The sequence below is a fragment of the Oncorhynchus kisutch genome, linkage group LG20 (assembly GCF_002021735.2).
Source record: "Oncorhynchus kisutch isolate 150728-3 linkage group LG20, Okis_V2, whole genome shotgun sequence".
Lineage (NCBI taxonomy): Eukaryota > Metazoa > Chordata > Actinopteri > Salmoniformes > Salmonidae > Oncorhynchus > Oncorhynchus kisutch.
In genome coordinates this window covers 32,685,219-32,702,211 of record NC_034193.2, presented here as the reverse complement: position 1 = coordinate 32,702,211, position 16,993 = coordinate 32,685,219, and the positions used below count along the sequence as shown (strand labels likewise).

The following is a 16,993-nucleotide window of genomic DNA, read 5'->3' as shown; positions in this document are numbered from 1 at the left end:
CGATCTCTTGTGGCATGTCTTTTGGGGTAAATATGCGCCAGTAATTCAAATAGATAGCTCGGTGAATTAAACATATCAACACCTCTTACAAAAACAAGTAATGAGGAAGTCAATCTCTCTTCCACTTTGAGCCATGAGAGATTGACATGCATGTCATTAATGTTAGCTCTCCTTGTACTTTTAAGGGCCAGCCATGCTGCCCTGTTCTGAGTCAACTGCAATTTTCCCATGTCCCTCTTTGTGGCACCTGACCACACGACTGAACAGTAGTCCAGGTGCGACAAAACCAGGGCCTGTAAGACCTGCCTTGTTGATAGTGTTGTTTAGAAGGCAGAGCAGCTCTTTATTATGGACGGACTTCTCCCCATCTTAAGCCTTACTCAGAGCCAGTGGCATGTCGTTAGTAAAGAATGGAAAAATCAAGGGCCTAAACAGCTACCCTGGGGAATTCCTGCTTCCACCTGGATTATGTTTGAGAGGCTTCCATTAAAGAACAACCTCTGTGTTCTGTTAGACAAGTAACTCTTTATCCATATTATAGCAGGGGATGTAAAGCCATAACACATACTTTTTTACAGCAGCAGACTATGATTGAGAATGTCAAAAGCTGCACTGAAGTCTAATAAGACACCCCCCACAATTGTATCATCAATTTCTCTCAGCCTATCAACAGTCATGTGTGTAAGTGCTGTGCTTGTTGAGTGTCCTTCCCTAAATGTGTGCTGAAAGTCTGTTTTCAATTGGTTTACTGTGAAATAGCATTGTATCTGGTCAAACACAATTTTCTTCCAGAAGTTTACTAAGGGTTGGAAACAGGCTGATTGGTCGGCTATTTGTGCCAGTAAGGGGCGCTTTACTATTCTTGGGTAGAGGAATGACTTTAGCTTCCCTCAAGGCCTGAGGACACACACTTTCTAGTAGGCTTAAATTGAAGATGTGGCAAATAGGAGTGGCAATATCGTCCACTATTATCCTCAGTATTCTTCCCAACATGATTTTCAGACCCTGGTGGCTTGTCATTGTTGATAGACAACAATAATTGTTTCACCTCTTCCACATTGACTTTATGGAATTTAAAAGTACAATTCTTGTCTTTCATAATTTGGTCAGATATACTTGGATGTGTAGTGTCAGCGTTTGTTGCTGGCATGTCATCCCTAGGTTTGTTTATCTTGCCAATGAAAAGGTGATTGAAGTAGTTGGCAATATCAGTGTGTTTTGTGATAAATGAGCCATCCGATTCAATGAATGATGCATTCGAATTGGCATTTTCCCAAAAGTTTAATTTAAGGTGCTCCAAAGCTTTTTACTGTCATTCTTTATATCATTTATCTTTGTTTCATAGTATAGTTTATTTTTATTTTAGCTTAGTCACATGCTTTTGCTTATTTTTTTCTTTAATTAAGCAATGGCTTTTTTTCTGGCCACTCAAAAACCCTAGAATGAGTCCAAACGTTTGACTGGTACTGTATATATACACTATATATACAAAGTATGTGGACACTACTTCAAATGAGTGAATTCTGCTATTTGAGCTACAACCATTGCTGACAGGTGTATACAATCTTTATAGACAAACATTGACAGTAGAATGGCCTTACTGAAGAGCTCTGTGACTTTCAATGTGGCACTGTCGTAGGATGCCATCTTTCCAACAAGTCAGTTAATCGAATTTCTGCCCTGCTAGAGCTGCCCCGGTCAACTGTAGGTGCTGTTATTGTGAAGTTGAAACATCTCGAAGCAACAATGGTTCAGCCTCAAAGTGGTAGGCCACACAAGCTCACAGAACGGGACTGCCGAGTGCTGAAGCCCAGTGAGTAAAAATCATCTGTCATGACTCTCTCTCCTTGGTGGGGATCAAAGGTGCCAGATCAGCTTGGCAATGGCCGACAGATAGCCAGAGACCCCCTTCTCTACCACAGGAGAGGATATACAAGAGAAGCAAAAAACATCAATGCAGACACAGGGATGAAACTCGGGAGGTGACAAATATAGGGAAGGCAATCAATGATGTGATTGAGTCCAATGAAGCGCTAGTGCGCATAATGATGGTGACAGATGTGCGTGATGATGAGCAGCCTGGAGCCAGAGAGGGGGAGCGGTAGCAGACGTGACACATTTATTAAATACTTTATTCATAAGAATGCACCTATTCAGAAACTGACTGTTTCAACTGTTATGTAAGGACATCTCTCTCAGTAGACAAAATATTACAAACAGCTAGCAGCCAAGTAGATTGGTCACGAAAGTCAGAAAAGCAATAAATGTAATCGCTTACCTTTGATGATCTTCGGATGTTTGCACTCACGAGACTCCCAGTTACACAATAAATGTTCCTTTTGTTCCATAAAGATGATTTTATATCCAAAATACCTCCATTTGATTGGCGCGTTAAGTTCAGAAATCCACAGGATTGAGCGGTCACGACATTGCAGAAGAACATTTCAATTAGTATCCGTAAAGTTCATAGAAACATGTCAAAGTTTTTTTATAATCAATCCTCATGTTGTTTTTACGATATATAATCGCAAAATTGTTCAACCGGGACTGTCTTCTTCAATAGGAGAGAGAAAGAAATGTCGGCTCCAAGCTGTTGCGCATGCAAAAGACTGCTGGCACCCAGCCATCCACTGACGCAATGTGATCTTTCTCGCTCGTTTTTCAAAATAAAAGCCTGAAACTATGTCTAAAGACTGTTCAAACCATGGGGAATCTAGTTGATATCCCTTTAAATGGAGCGAAGGTAGGCAATGGAACAGAGAGCTTTCAGGAAAAACAGCACTTCCGGGTTGGATTTTCCTCAGGTTTGTTCCTGCAATATCAGTTCTGTTATTCTCACAGACAATATCTTGACAGTTTTGGAAACTTTAGAGTGTTTTCTATCCTAATCTGACAATTATATGCATATTCTAGCTTCTGGGCCTGAGAAATAGGCAGTTTAATTTGGGTATGTTTTTCATCCAAACATCAAAATACAGCCCCCTAAACTCAACAGTTTTTAAGGCCCTGTCGATTAATGAGGAATTGAAAAGCTGTATGGTTCGAGAGAGACGAGGCAAAAGCAGTGGTGAATAAGTCTGGCTGATTGGCAAGCAATGTCAATTGAGAAATTATGTGACTAAACTGAAAAGAAGAATAAGAAATTGCATTATGAAAGCAAGATACGTTATCTCTTTTGGGATAGGGAGCAGCATTTTCACTTTTGGATGAATAGCTTGCCCAGAGTTAACTGCCTCATACTCTGTCCCAGATGCAAATATATGCATATTATTATTAGTATTGGATAGAAAACACTCTGAAGATTCTAAAACTGTTTGAATGATTATGGCAGACGAAAACCTGAGAAAATTTCAACCAGGAAGTGGGAAATCTGAGGTTTGTAGTTTTTCAAAGCTTGGCCTACCAAACGCACAGTGTCTATGGAGTCAAGTTGCACTTCCAATGGCTTCCACTAGATGTCAACCGTCTTTAGAAACTTGAATGAGGATTCTACTATAAAGGAGGGGCTCATGAGACCTGTTTGAGTCAGTGGTCTGGCAGAGTGTCTCAGGCTCGTGACGCGCGCTCCCAACAGAGTTAGCTCTTGTTCCAGTGCTTTTCTTCAGACATAGGAATTCTCCGAAAGGAAGCTTATTGATGTTTTATGTTAAAAACATCCTAAAGATTGATTCCATACATCGTTTGACTTGTTTCTACAACCTGTAACGGAAATTTTCAAGTTTTTGTCTGGACAAAGTGCTCGCACCTCATGAAGATGGATTACTGGGCTGAACACGCTAACAACAAGTGGCTATTTGGACATAAATGATGGACTTTATGGAACTGTATGGAACAAATCAGTAATTTATTGTCGAACTGGGATTCCTGGGAGTGCCAACTGATGAAGATCATCAAAGGTAAGTGAATATTTATGGTGTTATTTCTAACTTCTGTTGACTCCAAAATGGCAGATATTTCTCTGGCTGGATTGGGCTTTGAGTGTCGTTCTCAGATTATGCTTTTCCCGTGAAGTAAAAAAAAAAAATCTGACACAGCAGTTGCATTAAAGAGAAGTCTATCTTTAATTATGTGAATAACAATTGTATCTTTTATCAATGTTTATTATGAGTATTTCTGCAAAATCACTGGATGTTTTGGAATCAAAACATTACTGCACATAACGTGCCAATTTAAACTGAGATTTTTGGATATAACTATGCACATTATCGAACAACACATACATGTATTGTGTAACATGATGTCCTATGAGTGGCATCTGATGAAGGTCATCAAAGGTTAGTGATTAATTTTATCTATATTTCTGCTTTTTGTGACTCCTATCTTTGGCTGGAAAAATGGCTGTGTGTTTTTTGGACTTGGCAGTGATCTAACATAATCATATGTCGTGCTTTCGCTCTAAAGCATTTTTTAAATCGGACACGATGGGTAGACTAATAACAAGAAGTTTCTTTCATTTGCTGTATTAGACTTGGTAATGTGTGAAAGTTACATATTTCTAAAACATATTTTTGAATTTTGTGCGCTGCCTTTTCAGCAGAATGTTGTCGAGGGGTTCCGCTAGCGGAACGCCTGCCCTAGAAAGGTCATATAAAGTATGATGGAAAAAAGCTTTAGATACCTTAAATGACATTTTGGTCAGAAAGACTAATTCAACTCCATCTTTCATTGAATCAGATGTCTCCACCTGGTATTGACAACTTAGATGGAAAGCTACTGAGGATGGTGGAGGACGATATTGCCACTCCTATTTGTTTTATGTTTAATCTGAGTCTGGAGAAAAAATGTTGTCCTCCCGCTACTCAAGAATGAAAAAGCAGCCTTTGCTTACTGCAGACTTTTTGAAAACTTTTAGAAAAAATTGTGTTTGACCAGATACAATGGAAATTCTCTGTAATCAAATTAACAGCATACTTTTAGCATGCTTATAGAGAAGGGCACTTCACACAAATGACTGATGATTGGTTGAGAAAGAAATTGTGGACTCTGTATTGTTAGATTTCAGTGCAGCCTTTGATATTATTGACCATAACCTGTGTTTGAAATAAACATATGTGTTATGGCATTTTCAACCTCTGCCATATCGTGGAGTCAAATCTATCGATCTAATAGAGCACATCGGGTTTTCTTTAATGGAAGCTTCTCTAATGTTAAACATGTAATGTTTGGTGTACCGCAGGGGAGCTCTCTTGGTCTATTTTAACTAATGATATACCAGTATGTACGCTGATGATTCATTATTATACACATCAGCAACCACAGCTAGTGAAATCTCTGCAACCCTAAACAAAGCGTTGCAGTCAGTTTTAGAATGGGTGGCCAGTAATGAACTAGTCCTGAACTTCTCTAAAACTAAACGCATTGTACAAATCATTCCCTAAATTCTACCTCAAATTAATCTGATAATGAGTAATGTGGCTGTTGAGATAATTGAGGAGACTAAATTATAACTGTCATGGTGAAACAACATATTGATTCAATGATTGTAAAGTTGGGGAGAGTTCTTTCTGTAATAAAGAACCTCAAAGCAGGCTCTAGTTTTATCTTATCTTGATTATTGCCCAGTCATATGGTCAGATACTGCAAAGAAGAACTGAGAAAAACTTCAGCTGGTCCAGAACAGAGCGGCATGTCTTGCTCTTCACTGTAATTGGAGGGCTAATATCAATACTATGTATGCCAGTCTCTCTTGGCTAAAAGTTCAGGAGAGACCGACTGCATCGCTTCTTGTTTTTATAAGAAACAATGTGTTGAAAATTCTAAATTGTTTGCAAAGTCAACACAGCACTAACACACACTTCCAGAACAAATTCAAGGAAACATTCAGTATTATATAGAGCCATGATTGCATGGAACAACCCTTCCATCTCATATTGCTGAAGTGAACAGCAAACCTGGCTTAAAAAGACAGATAAAGCAACACCTCACAGCACAAAGCCTCTCCCTTATTTGACCTACATATTTTGTGTGTATGTACTGATAAATGCTACTGAATGCAAATGTAATATGAAAATGTAAATGATAAATGAAGGCCTAGAATAATAAGTCTCTCCTGTCTTTTTCTCTCTCAGTATTGATAACCTTTTAGTTCAAATGTTCTTGTTTAAAATGTATGTAGTTCTGTCCTTGAGCTGTTCTTGTTTAGTAATGTTCTGTTTTATGTAATGTTTCATGTTTTGAAATAGCTAATGGGAATATTAATAAAATACCAAAAATGAACATGAAATTAATTAAATAATATTGGAAATTGTAAGTGTGCAGCAGAATTTTCTATCCCATCAAAGAGTGTCACGGTTCAAAAAAGGTTTGGAACCACTGACCTAATATGGACATCTAAATACCTTATTATATTCTTATACTGCGACCAAACTGGGAACGTCCTCTTATGGTCCCGAGGTAATGATCTAGAACATTCTCCGAAACCCTAAAAGGGACTTAATGGGCATGTTGCCAAAAGTCCTGAATGTTGCCTAAAGATGTCAGCTGTGAGGAGACAAAATGAGAATACAAAGTGAAATTGACGTGTCCCTTTCATGGCGTTTATGTCGTTCATTCTGCTGCTGGTGGAAATGTCATATCAATGACAACGTTTAACGTTTACATGCACAGTAATAATTCAATATTAAATTGATTTTGGCAGTAGGAAGATTATGTAATAGTCGTGTTATGGTAACTAGCGCACTTTTGTACATCGCCCAGTTCCGTACAATTGACCTTATTTAGCGCCCAAAAAATGTAATACTTCCAGGTCGACTGTAATATGAACACCATTGTAAAGCACAATTTCTCACCTTTCCAACAAAATCAAAGACGAGACCGCCATGCTGCCCATTTCTGCATGATTTAAGTAGGTAATGGAGATTCGCCAGGTCTTTTTTAAAAAGGCTACTGAGTGATAGTAGCGAAGTGATAGTGAAAGGGGGAGATATGTTGTGAAGGGAAACTGCTTTTTTCACCCAATTTGTCCAAATTATCAACTCTAAAATGTAAATAAAACACTATAAAGAGTTTATATAATATCTCATTACATACCTGTTTGAAGGTTTGTGTCGAATTTCATGAGGCGTTTAGGGCTGCGCTAAAGTTAGCTTCACAAGTAAACTGCGTCTGTCGCAGCGTTTGAGAGTCATGATGGCTCGCAGTAATGAAGCAAAAAATGTACCATGATTGAATTAACCACTGTATTGATGAACTCACAAGTAATTCACTTACACTCACCTTTGATTATGTCTTGATAAATAAATAAATACAGTTAATAAACAATATTAACATAAATATTAACATAAATAAATAACTAACAACAGTTGTAACACCAACTCACCACTGTCCTCACTCCATGCTAACTTATTCACTGAGTGTACAACAAGTTAGGAACACCTGCTCTTTCAATGACATATTCAACACCATTATGTTGGATTACATGGAAATGTTATCCACATTTGTTAGTCCGTTTCCTTGGAACTATGTTAATGAAATATGTTGCATGAACACACACACACAAAAAAAACATTTTGACAGGAAAGTGGGGTCTTAGTGACAACTGGTGGTCGAGATTCATGACTCGCTACCCTGAACTGTCCAGCAGGATCCCAGACACCTTGGAACGGACCAGGGTGCATGGGGCAACAGTTGAGGCAATTGAGGGCTTCTTCAATATCTACGAGCCTGTCTTCAATAAGTACGCGTTTGAAATAAAGCCCTACCTCATCTTTAACTGTGATGAAACGTAGTTCGGGGAGAAGCCCAAGTCCAGGGAGTGTAGAAGGGCAGAAAGCATATTTATCAGCAACAGAACACCACCAGGGAGCACATCACTGTGCATGCTTGTGTGAGTGCAGCGGGTTTATAATCTTTATCATTTATCATCTTCCCCCACTGCCTCCCGAGTACTGCCTACTACCTGAAGGGTCCCAAGGATGCCATTTATGGAGTCTCACCCAAGGGCTATAAGGACAGTGAGCTCTTTATGAAATGGCTGGCCTTCTTTGTGAAGCATGCCCCTGCTGAGAGGCCCCTTCTCCTCATAATGGATCAGCATGAGACGCATGCATCCAGGGATGTGGTCAGGTTCTACCGGGAGAACATGGTGGAGGTGGTGTTGCTGCATCACACACCACCCATGTGAGGCAGCAGCCACTGGACATCAGTGTCTTTGGCCCCCTGAAGTCGGTTTTCACCATCAACGCAGCACGCCTGAGCCAGCAATGAACACTGCAATTCCAGCAGCATCAACCCCATCCCCTGTGTGCTGTCCCACCTGCAAGCAGGTCACCCCAATCAACCACCTGGTGGCTGCAGGCGTTGTCTCAGCGAGGCTGGCAAACGTCCTGATGCCTCCCATCTTGGCAAACAAGTTTATTCAGCAGCAGCCGACCGTGAAGAGCAGACTTCTCCTGCCAGCTTGGGTCATCACCGCTGACGACTTCAATGAAATGCTCATCAAGCAGGACCAGGAGAAGGACAAGGAGGATGCAAATCAGAGGAGGCAGGAGGACCTGCACAGGAAGAGGGAGGATATGCAGAGGAAGAAGCAGGAGTTGCAAAGGAAGAGAGAGGAGAACAAGAAATGCATGGCTGAGGTGCAGGTAGCAGACCTCGCTGGGGGGCACTGCGCCATCTGCCGCAACATCGAGCCATTAACAAGTGGGTGTAGTGTGAGTTCTCCCTGCTCTGGTTCCATCTCCAGTGCCTGGATTTGGAGGTGGTGCCAGAGGATGTCTGGTACTGTCCCAAGTTCAGCCTCAGCAAGGAGCTGTAGAAAGAAGTGCCCCCCTGTCCCCCCACACTGTCATCCACGGAACATTTAGTAACTATTTTTGTAAATTTGTTTTTTTTGGACAACCAATATGTTTTTATTCACCTTGATGCTTTTATTCCAATCAGCTGTTTTATTCCAATCAGTTATTCCAATAGATTTATTCCAATCAGCTGTTTTATTCCAATCAGTTATTCCAATATATTTATTCCAATCAGCTGTTTTATTCCAATCAGTTATTCCAATATATTTATTCCAATCAGCTGTTTTATTCCAATCAGTTATTCCAATATATTTATTCCAATCAGCTATTCCAATAGATTTATTCCAATCAGTTGTTTTATTACAATACGTTTTTTGGGAGGATTTGGATCAGCGTTCTCGTCTCGCCTCCTGTCAGTGCCTGTTTACAGGGAAGCCAATGGTCCAAAAACATTTAATAGTTCATAACTATAGCAGTTTGGTGACATGATGTAAAGGCTCACCGAACTGGCTGTGCACTTTGGTCTTTTAGGGAGTCCCCGGTCATTTTCTTTACTTGAACAGAAAAAGAGGCATGCAGGAATGTCGCATCTCATTTTGGATTAGAGCATGTCATGTGAAAATGAGTTTAATAGATAGCACACGTGAGAATTTAGGACATGCGTTATTGCACACATGAGATTTCACACTTAAGTTATTGAACACACAGCACTCATGAATAGGTTGGCACAGCGAAGGTATTCAAAACATTAACATAGCAAAGGTGAGAGAGAAAAAAAACGAAAGCTCTGTCAGCAGGTTTGCTCGTGTAAATGCAGATCAGAGGTTGGCACAGTTGTATTCTTTTTAAGATTCTGAACATCACAGTCTTGTGCAATTCATGATTGATTGATTCAGTGTTTGTGTTATTGATGACCACATTGCAATTAGCACCCTACTAATGAAATATTAGTTTAATATTAGCCATGCGAGAGAAGGGCTACCCCTGGTGGAAGGAGGCTGTATGGAACAAAATTAGTCGTGACACGCCACATTGTAACGTACCATGTCAGAGGGGTCCGTTTTTACACCTTTTCTCAAAAACTATTTGTGCATTACCATGTCAATTAACGCTGAATCGAAACTTTGTTCACACCCCGGATTTTGATGCCAACACAGTCACTACAGTCCCATTAGTTTTCATTGCAGACTCATTTGAATGCTGTGGTTGCGCAAATTTGTTTACGGAATGGGGTTAGTCACCGTTAAACACCTTGCTCTGCTTATGTTAATCGGCGTAAGGTTGAAATCAAATTAAGCATACGCTGATTAAAACACCTGGTTTTCTGATTAATCTTTCAAATTATTAGGACATGTAAACACCTTAATCTGCATTCCCACATTGTATTTGATCTGCGCATGTGCTAGCACCAGCACCATCCCTCTTTAGTGAGAGTAAAGTGAGTTCGGAACAACTGAATGTATGCATCTTAGAAGTAGTTTTCACATGTCCGAACTCAGAATCAAATATTCTTCCCAAAAATACCATGGTCGCAGTTGGATAACGTTTATTTTTATTGGCAATTTTCTGCATTGATCAGAGTGCAATCAGTTAGCCTGATTTCAGATGTGTTCTTGTAAACAAGATTATTAGGGAAATCTTTCTTCTTGCAGAGCCTGTTTTCATAGAACTATTATATTCACAATAATCGCATTATTGTGTGCATGTAACCATACTCACTGAGTCTCAGTTTGAAGGGCCTACATGTAACATTTTAGTCATAAATTCAATTTCTTCATGGTGTTTTGAAGGAAACTGCTGCGAAATGCCAAAAATGGCTTACTACTGCTTCTTACCTTATCATAATATTATCAGTTACAAGGAAGAAGATTTGTATTGCTGACGTTTTTGCTTTTGTTGTCTACCTTCTGAATGAGAACCAATCCTAATTCAGGAAGTTGTACACACAACAACAGACGGGACATATAGTTGCTGAATGCTAATTTGCTTCTAAAAAAAACTAATTAGCAGCGTTGCGCAGCATTCTAAGTATGTTTTAATCACATGAATTTCTATTCCTTTGCAACTAGTGGTATGTATCTGAAATGTGATGCTAGTAAATGTTATATGTTACTTATAGAATACATCATGAAACACTACAATCTCATGAAACACAAAGACTATTTAAGGTTAACATAAAGAATAAACACCCAGTTCAAAGCTTATAGACTAATATTATGTATTAACTAATGTCACCAAAGATTATTGCCCCCAATTTATTCAAAGTGTCTTGTTGTATTCTATTGTTAAATAAATGGAAATTATATCTGTAGTTGACGTACCTATTTAGTAAGCCTAAAAAATGTTGGCATTGCTCAGGGTTTTTAGCTGGTTGTACGTGTTTTTGTGAGAAAAACATGTCTCCCCTGATGTAAAATGGTTTCTCTGCCCCTCTTACCAGTGGTCACATCGTGGTTGATACCAGCTACTGAAATCTCTGCGTTGCCGATTGGGTTGTTGTTGTTATCATACACCATTCCTTTGATCCCATGATGCACCTGGAGAGGGCGGAAGGAAAGTTTACTGAACCCCCCCCAAAAGAGCAAGAAAACAATCCTTTGCTTTTATAATACTACACCTTAGAGCTGGGCGATATGGACTATAATTCATATCATAATACAAAAAAATGTAACCATTTTGCTCGATAACGATAAATACAACGACATACAGTGCATTCGAAAAGTATTCAGACCCCTTCCATTTTTCCACATTTTGTATCGTTACAGCCTTATTCTAAAAAGGATGACATCTAATTTTAATCTACACACAATAGCCAATAATTACAATTTTTTTGCAAATGTATTAAACTTAAAAAACAGAAATACCTTTCTTATTTACACTGCCTCATTGCCTGCATCCGTAATGGGTCAGCGGTCAAACGACCTCCACTCATCACTGTAAAACGCTCCCTGAAACACTTCTGCGAGCAGGCCTTTCTAATCGACCTGGCCGGGGTATCCTGGAAGGATATTGATCTCATCCCGTCAGTAGAGGATGCCTGGATATTTTTTTTAAATGCCTTCCTAACCATCCTAAATAAACATGCCCCATTCAAGAAATTTAGAACCAGGAACAGATATAGCCCTTGGTTCTCCCCAGACCTGACTGCCCTTAACCAACACAAAAACATCCTATGGCGTTCTGCATTAGCATCGAACAGCCCCCGTGATATGCAGCTGTTCAGGGAAGCTAGAAATCATTATACACAGGCAGTTAGAAAAGCCAAGGCTAGCTTTTTCAAGCAGAAATTTGCTTCCTGCAACACTAACTCAAAAAAGTTCTGGGACACTGTAAAGTCCATGGAGAATAAGAACACCTCCTCCCAGCTGCCCACTGCACTGAAGATAGGAAACACTGTCACCACTGATAAATCGACCATAATTGAGAATTTCAATAAGCATTTTTCTACGGCTGGCCATGCTTTCCACCTGGCTACTCCTACCCCGGACAACAGCACTGCACCCCCAACAGCAACTCGCCCAAGCCTTCCCCATTTCTCCTTCTCCCAAATCCATTCAGCTGATGTTCTGAAAGAGCTGCAAAATCTGGACCCCTACAAATCAGCCGGGCTAGACAATCTGGACCCTTTCTTTCTAAAATTATCTGCCGAAATTGTTGCCACCCCTATTACTAGCCTGTTCAACCTCTCTTTCGTGTCGTCTGAGATTCCCAAAGATTGGAAAGCAGCTGCGGTCATCCCCCTCTTCAAAGGGGGGGACACTCTTGACCCAAACTGCTACAGACCTATATCTATCCTACCGTGCCTTTCTAAGGTCTTCGAAAGCCAAGTCAACAAACAGATTACCGACCATTTCGAATCTCACCATACCTTCTCTGCTATGCAATCTGGTTTCAGAGCTGGTCATGGGTGCACCTCAGCCACGCTCAAGGTCCTAAACGATATCTTAACCGCCATCGATAAGAAACATTACTGTGCAGCCGTATTCATTGATCTGGCCAAGGCTTTCGACTCTGTCAATCACCATATCCTCATCGGCAGACTCGACAGCCTTGGTTTCTCAAATGATTGCCTCGCCTGGTTCACCAACTACTTCTCTGATAGAGTTCAGTGTGTCAAATCGGAGGGTCTGCTGTCCGGACCTCTGGCAGTCTCTATGGGGGTGCCACAGGGTTCAATTCTTGGACCGACTCTCTTCTCTGTATACATCAATGAGGTCGCTCTTGCTGCTGGTGATTCCCTGATCCACCTCTACGCAGACGACACCATTCTGTATACTTCCGGCCCTTCTTTGGACACTGTGTTAACAACCCTCCAGGCAAGCTTCAATGCCATACAACTCTCCTTCCGTGGCCTCCAATTGCTCTTAAATACAAGTAAAACTAAATGCATGCTCTTCAACCGATCGCTACCTGCACCTACCCGCCTGTCCAACATCACTACTCTGGACGGCTCTGACTTAGAATACGTGGACAACTACAAATACTTAGGTGTCTGGTTAGATTGTAAACTCTCCTTCCAGACCCATATCAAACATCTCCAATCCAAAGTTAAATCTAGAATTGGCTTCCTATTTCGCAACAAAGCATCCTTCACTCATGCTGCCAAACATACCCTTGTAAAACTGACCATCCTACCAATCCTCGACTTTGGCGATGTCATTTACAAAATAGCCTCCAATACCCTACTCAACAAATTGGATGCAGTCTATCACAGTGCAATCCGTTTTATCACCAAAGCCCCATATACTACCCACCATTGCGACCTGTACGCTCTCGTTGGCTGGCCCTCGCTTCATACTCGTCGCCAAACCCACTGGCTCCATGTCATCTACAAGACCCTGCTAGGTAAAGTCCCCCCTTATCTCAGCTCGCTGGTCACCATAGCATCTCCCACCTGTAGCACACGCTCCAGCAGGTATATCTCTCTAGTCACCCCCAAAACCAATTCTTTCTTTGGCCGCCTCTCCTTCCAGTTCTCTGCTGCCAATGACTGGAACGAACTACAAAAATCTCTGAAACTGGAAACACTTATCTCCCTCACTAGCTTTAAGCACCAACTGTCAGAGCAGCTCACAGATTACTGCACCTGTACATAGCCCACCTATAATTTAGCCCAAACAACTACCTCTTTCCCAACTGTATTTAATTTTAATTAATTTATTTATTTTGCTCCTTTGCACCCCATTATTTTTTATTTCTACTTTGCTCATTCTTCCATTGCTAAACTACCATTCCAGTATTTTACTTGCTATATTGTATTTACTTTGCCATCATGGCCTTTTTTGCCTTTACCTCCCTTCTCACCTCATTTGCTCACATTGTATATAGACTTGTTTATACTGCATTATTGACTGTATGTTTGTTTTTACTCCATGTGTAACTCTGTGTCGTTTTATCTGTCGAACTGCTTTGCTTTATCTTGGCCAGGTCGCAATTGTAAATGAGAACTTGTTCTCAACTTGCCTACCTGGTTAAATAAAGGTAAAATAAAATAAATAAATAAAAAAGTATTCAGACCCTTTGGTATGAGACTTGAAATTGAGCTCAAGTGCATCCTGTTTCCATTGATCATCCTTGAGATGTTTTGAGCTCTTTACAGATTAATTTGCCTACATTTTTTGGTGTGCAAATTGACCTAGGCCTATACTACTTAATTCACCACCTGAGTAAGTGGGAACTCAAAACACTTAACTAGAGAGCTAACTCTAAAAATGATCTTGTTGCTAGATAGCCATGTAATTGATAAATGGTATCAGTAAAAGTAATGTCCTACCAAGACCTTCCAGCACTAGGCATAGGCTTCTTGATGTATTCACTGCAAATGGGACCATTTGCTCTGTGGGTGCAACAAAACCATACTACATAGCCTACTCCAATTGTGAAATGGTTTTGCTCGATATTGAAGGTTGAGAAATTAATGATATACCCACAGAAAGCTGATACTCTCCTCTCTTTAACAATAACATCAGTAGTTGCTTTAAAATAGTTTTTCCAGCAATTGCATTTTGAAATGCGCAACGATCATATGCTTGTGCTTATGCCTTCGAAGTGGCGCAGTGGTCTAAGGCACTGCATCGCAGTGCTAGAGGCATCACAACAGACCTGGGTCTGATCCCGGGCTGTATCACAGCTGGCCGTGATCGGGTTAGGGGAGTGTTTGGTCAGGGTAGGCTGTCATTGTAAATAAGAATTTGTTCTGACTTGCCTAGTTAAATAAATGTGAACATATTTTTTATAAAAATACACATCTGAATGCATCTCTCCCTCTGTTCTCACAGAGACAGGAAGTGAGAGTGGCTCGGTTACACAGCAGCCAGCAGCGAAACACAGCAGGAATCAATATAATACACATTACTGTTGATCAAATAATAGTTTTACAACAAACAAATCTGCAGGAACGTTGTTTAGCAAATCACCAAAAATGACTGACCTAACCAAAATCTACTGATACTGAGCTACTGTGTGTGTGTGTGTGTGCGTGTGTGTGTGTGTGTGTGTGTGTGTGTGTGTGTGCGCGTGTGTGCGTGTGCGTGTGTGTGTGTGGAGAGATTAGAGAAAGTACCTGCTCCAGGAAGGAGATCAGGGCCTCTCTGTTGCCCAGCCATTCTCTTGACAGGGCTGATGCCGGGGGGAACTTGTCACAGCTGAGTTCCAGAGTGATCTCAAAGCAGTTGGTGTATAGGTAGTTAAAGTCCTGCATTCCTATGGAGAGACATAATACTGTTAAAGTGAAGGTACACTGCACACATCTACACAAATATTTTTTTTTGCTCTTTTTTCATCATACTTTTAAAATTATTTGGGAACAATGGGTACTTTAGAAAGAGATTAATCAAAGATGAATATTAACATGCACACCACCCCCATCTATTATACTGTACATTCCCCTCCATATGTATTTGAACAGTGAAGCTAAATTGTTTAATTTGACTCCATACTCCGACAGATTTGAGACATAATGTTTCATATTAGGCGACAGTACAGAATGTCAGCTTTTATTTGAGGGTATTTTCATCTGTTTTACCATTTAAAAAATGAAAGCACTTTTATCTAGTTCCATTTGAAGAAGTCATATTATGTTTGTATAAACTCATTTATAGTGTATTTAACACTAGAAATGCTAACCGGTCATTTTGACTGTTCGTGATTATCATTTTTTTCCTCACTTTTTCATTTTTCAACTCACACACCCCTCCATCCTTTAATTTTCCTAAATAAGTCTATATAACACACTGTAAAGTATGATGGGGAGAATGGGTGAGTTGATGAGCAGGGGAAGCAAAATAAGCACAATTATGTAATCACCAGTTGTGAACGAAGAACAGGGCGGGCCATTCTATTGTGTCGATCCATTCTAATTATAGGCCTAATTTTTAAATGTTATGTACCCTATATCAGTTCACCGAATCAAAGTGGTCTTATCAGTATACTCTGGTCTACTACAATTTCTTCACTTCACTGTCATTGGAGAACAAGTTTAATGTATAGAAAACAAGTCTGGCCGGCACCATGAATAAAGTGATGCAAAATAAAGCGCCTGCACAGCCGTTGTACTCCACAACAGTGCTGAATAATGACAAGACAACTGGACACAATCTAGAGAAAGCAGGATACTATTACGCACTGCAACCAAACAAAGGTATGTCAAAGTGGGTCAAGCAAGTGAACGTTATGAAAATTGTGTCAACTGTTAGGGCAAGGGATAACAGCTAAATTAAATCCAAATGAAGCAATTGCATGAAGATGCACACAAGCACGAGCTGACTATTTTTGACTGCTCTCATATTGACACTTACATTCATTATAATGTCCTTGTTGCTTTTGTGCAGAGTTGCACTATTTATGAAGGCCACTTGGCACTTTTAATGATGTTTTGGCTACTGGTGTTTTCATCTATTTACCACGCGTCTTTTGACCGTGCTTCTTGGTGTTGGGGTATTTTTTTATTTGATTTTGTCTTTACAGAAATAAGCTTTTACCATGTTCCAAAGCATATGCTTTCTGTTTCAAAGTAGTGAACAAAGGAACTCCACATGTGTTTTTACATATAGCCTACAATAACATAAACTAATGAAAATGCTATTATGTTATTTGAAATAAAATACAAATTGTATTCTAATGTTACCCAAGGCCTTCATAAACACAACCGACTGATAATTGTTGCTGTAGCATATTTGACATATATTAAGTACACTGTTAGAACATTGCAGTCAGAATGACTGCTCATTAGCTTGAAGGGTGATCAACCGATACCTGGC

General features: G+C 40.1%; 1 protein-coding gene across 2 annotated transcripts in view; it reads right to left on the bottom strand.

Moving 5' to 3' along the window:
- Window positions 1–16,993, bottom strand: part of cpn1 (carboxypeptidase N, polypeptide 1) — a 150,797-nt gene that overhangs the window by 7,540 nt on the left and 126,264 nt on the right. For both annotated transcript variants that reach the window (XM_031798903.1, XM_031798902.1), the window contains 2 exons: window positions 15,298–15,437; window positions 11,173–11,272 (listed from right to left, as the gene is read on the bottom strand). In XM_031798903.1, coding sequence (XP_031654763.1) covers window positions 11,173–11,272; window positions 15,298–15,437 — 240 coding nt within the window. The remainder of the gene's footprint in view (window positions 1–11,172; window positions 11,273–15,297; window positions 15,438–16,993) is intronic.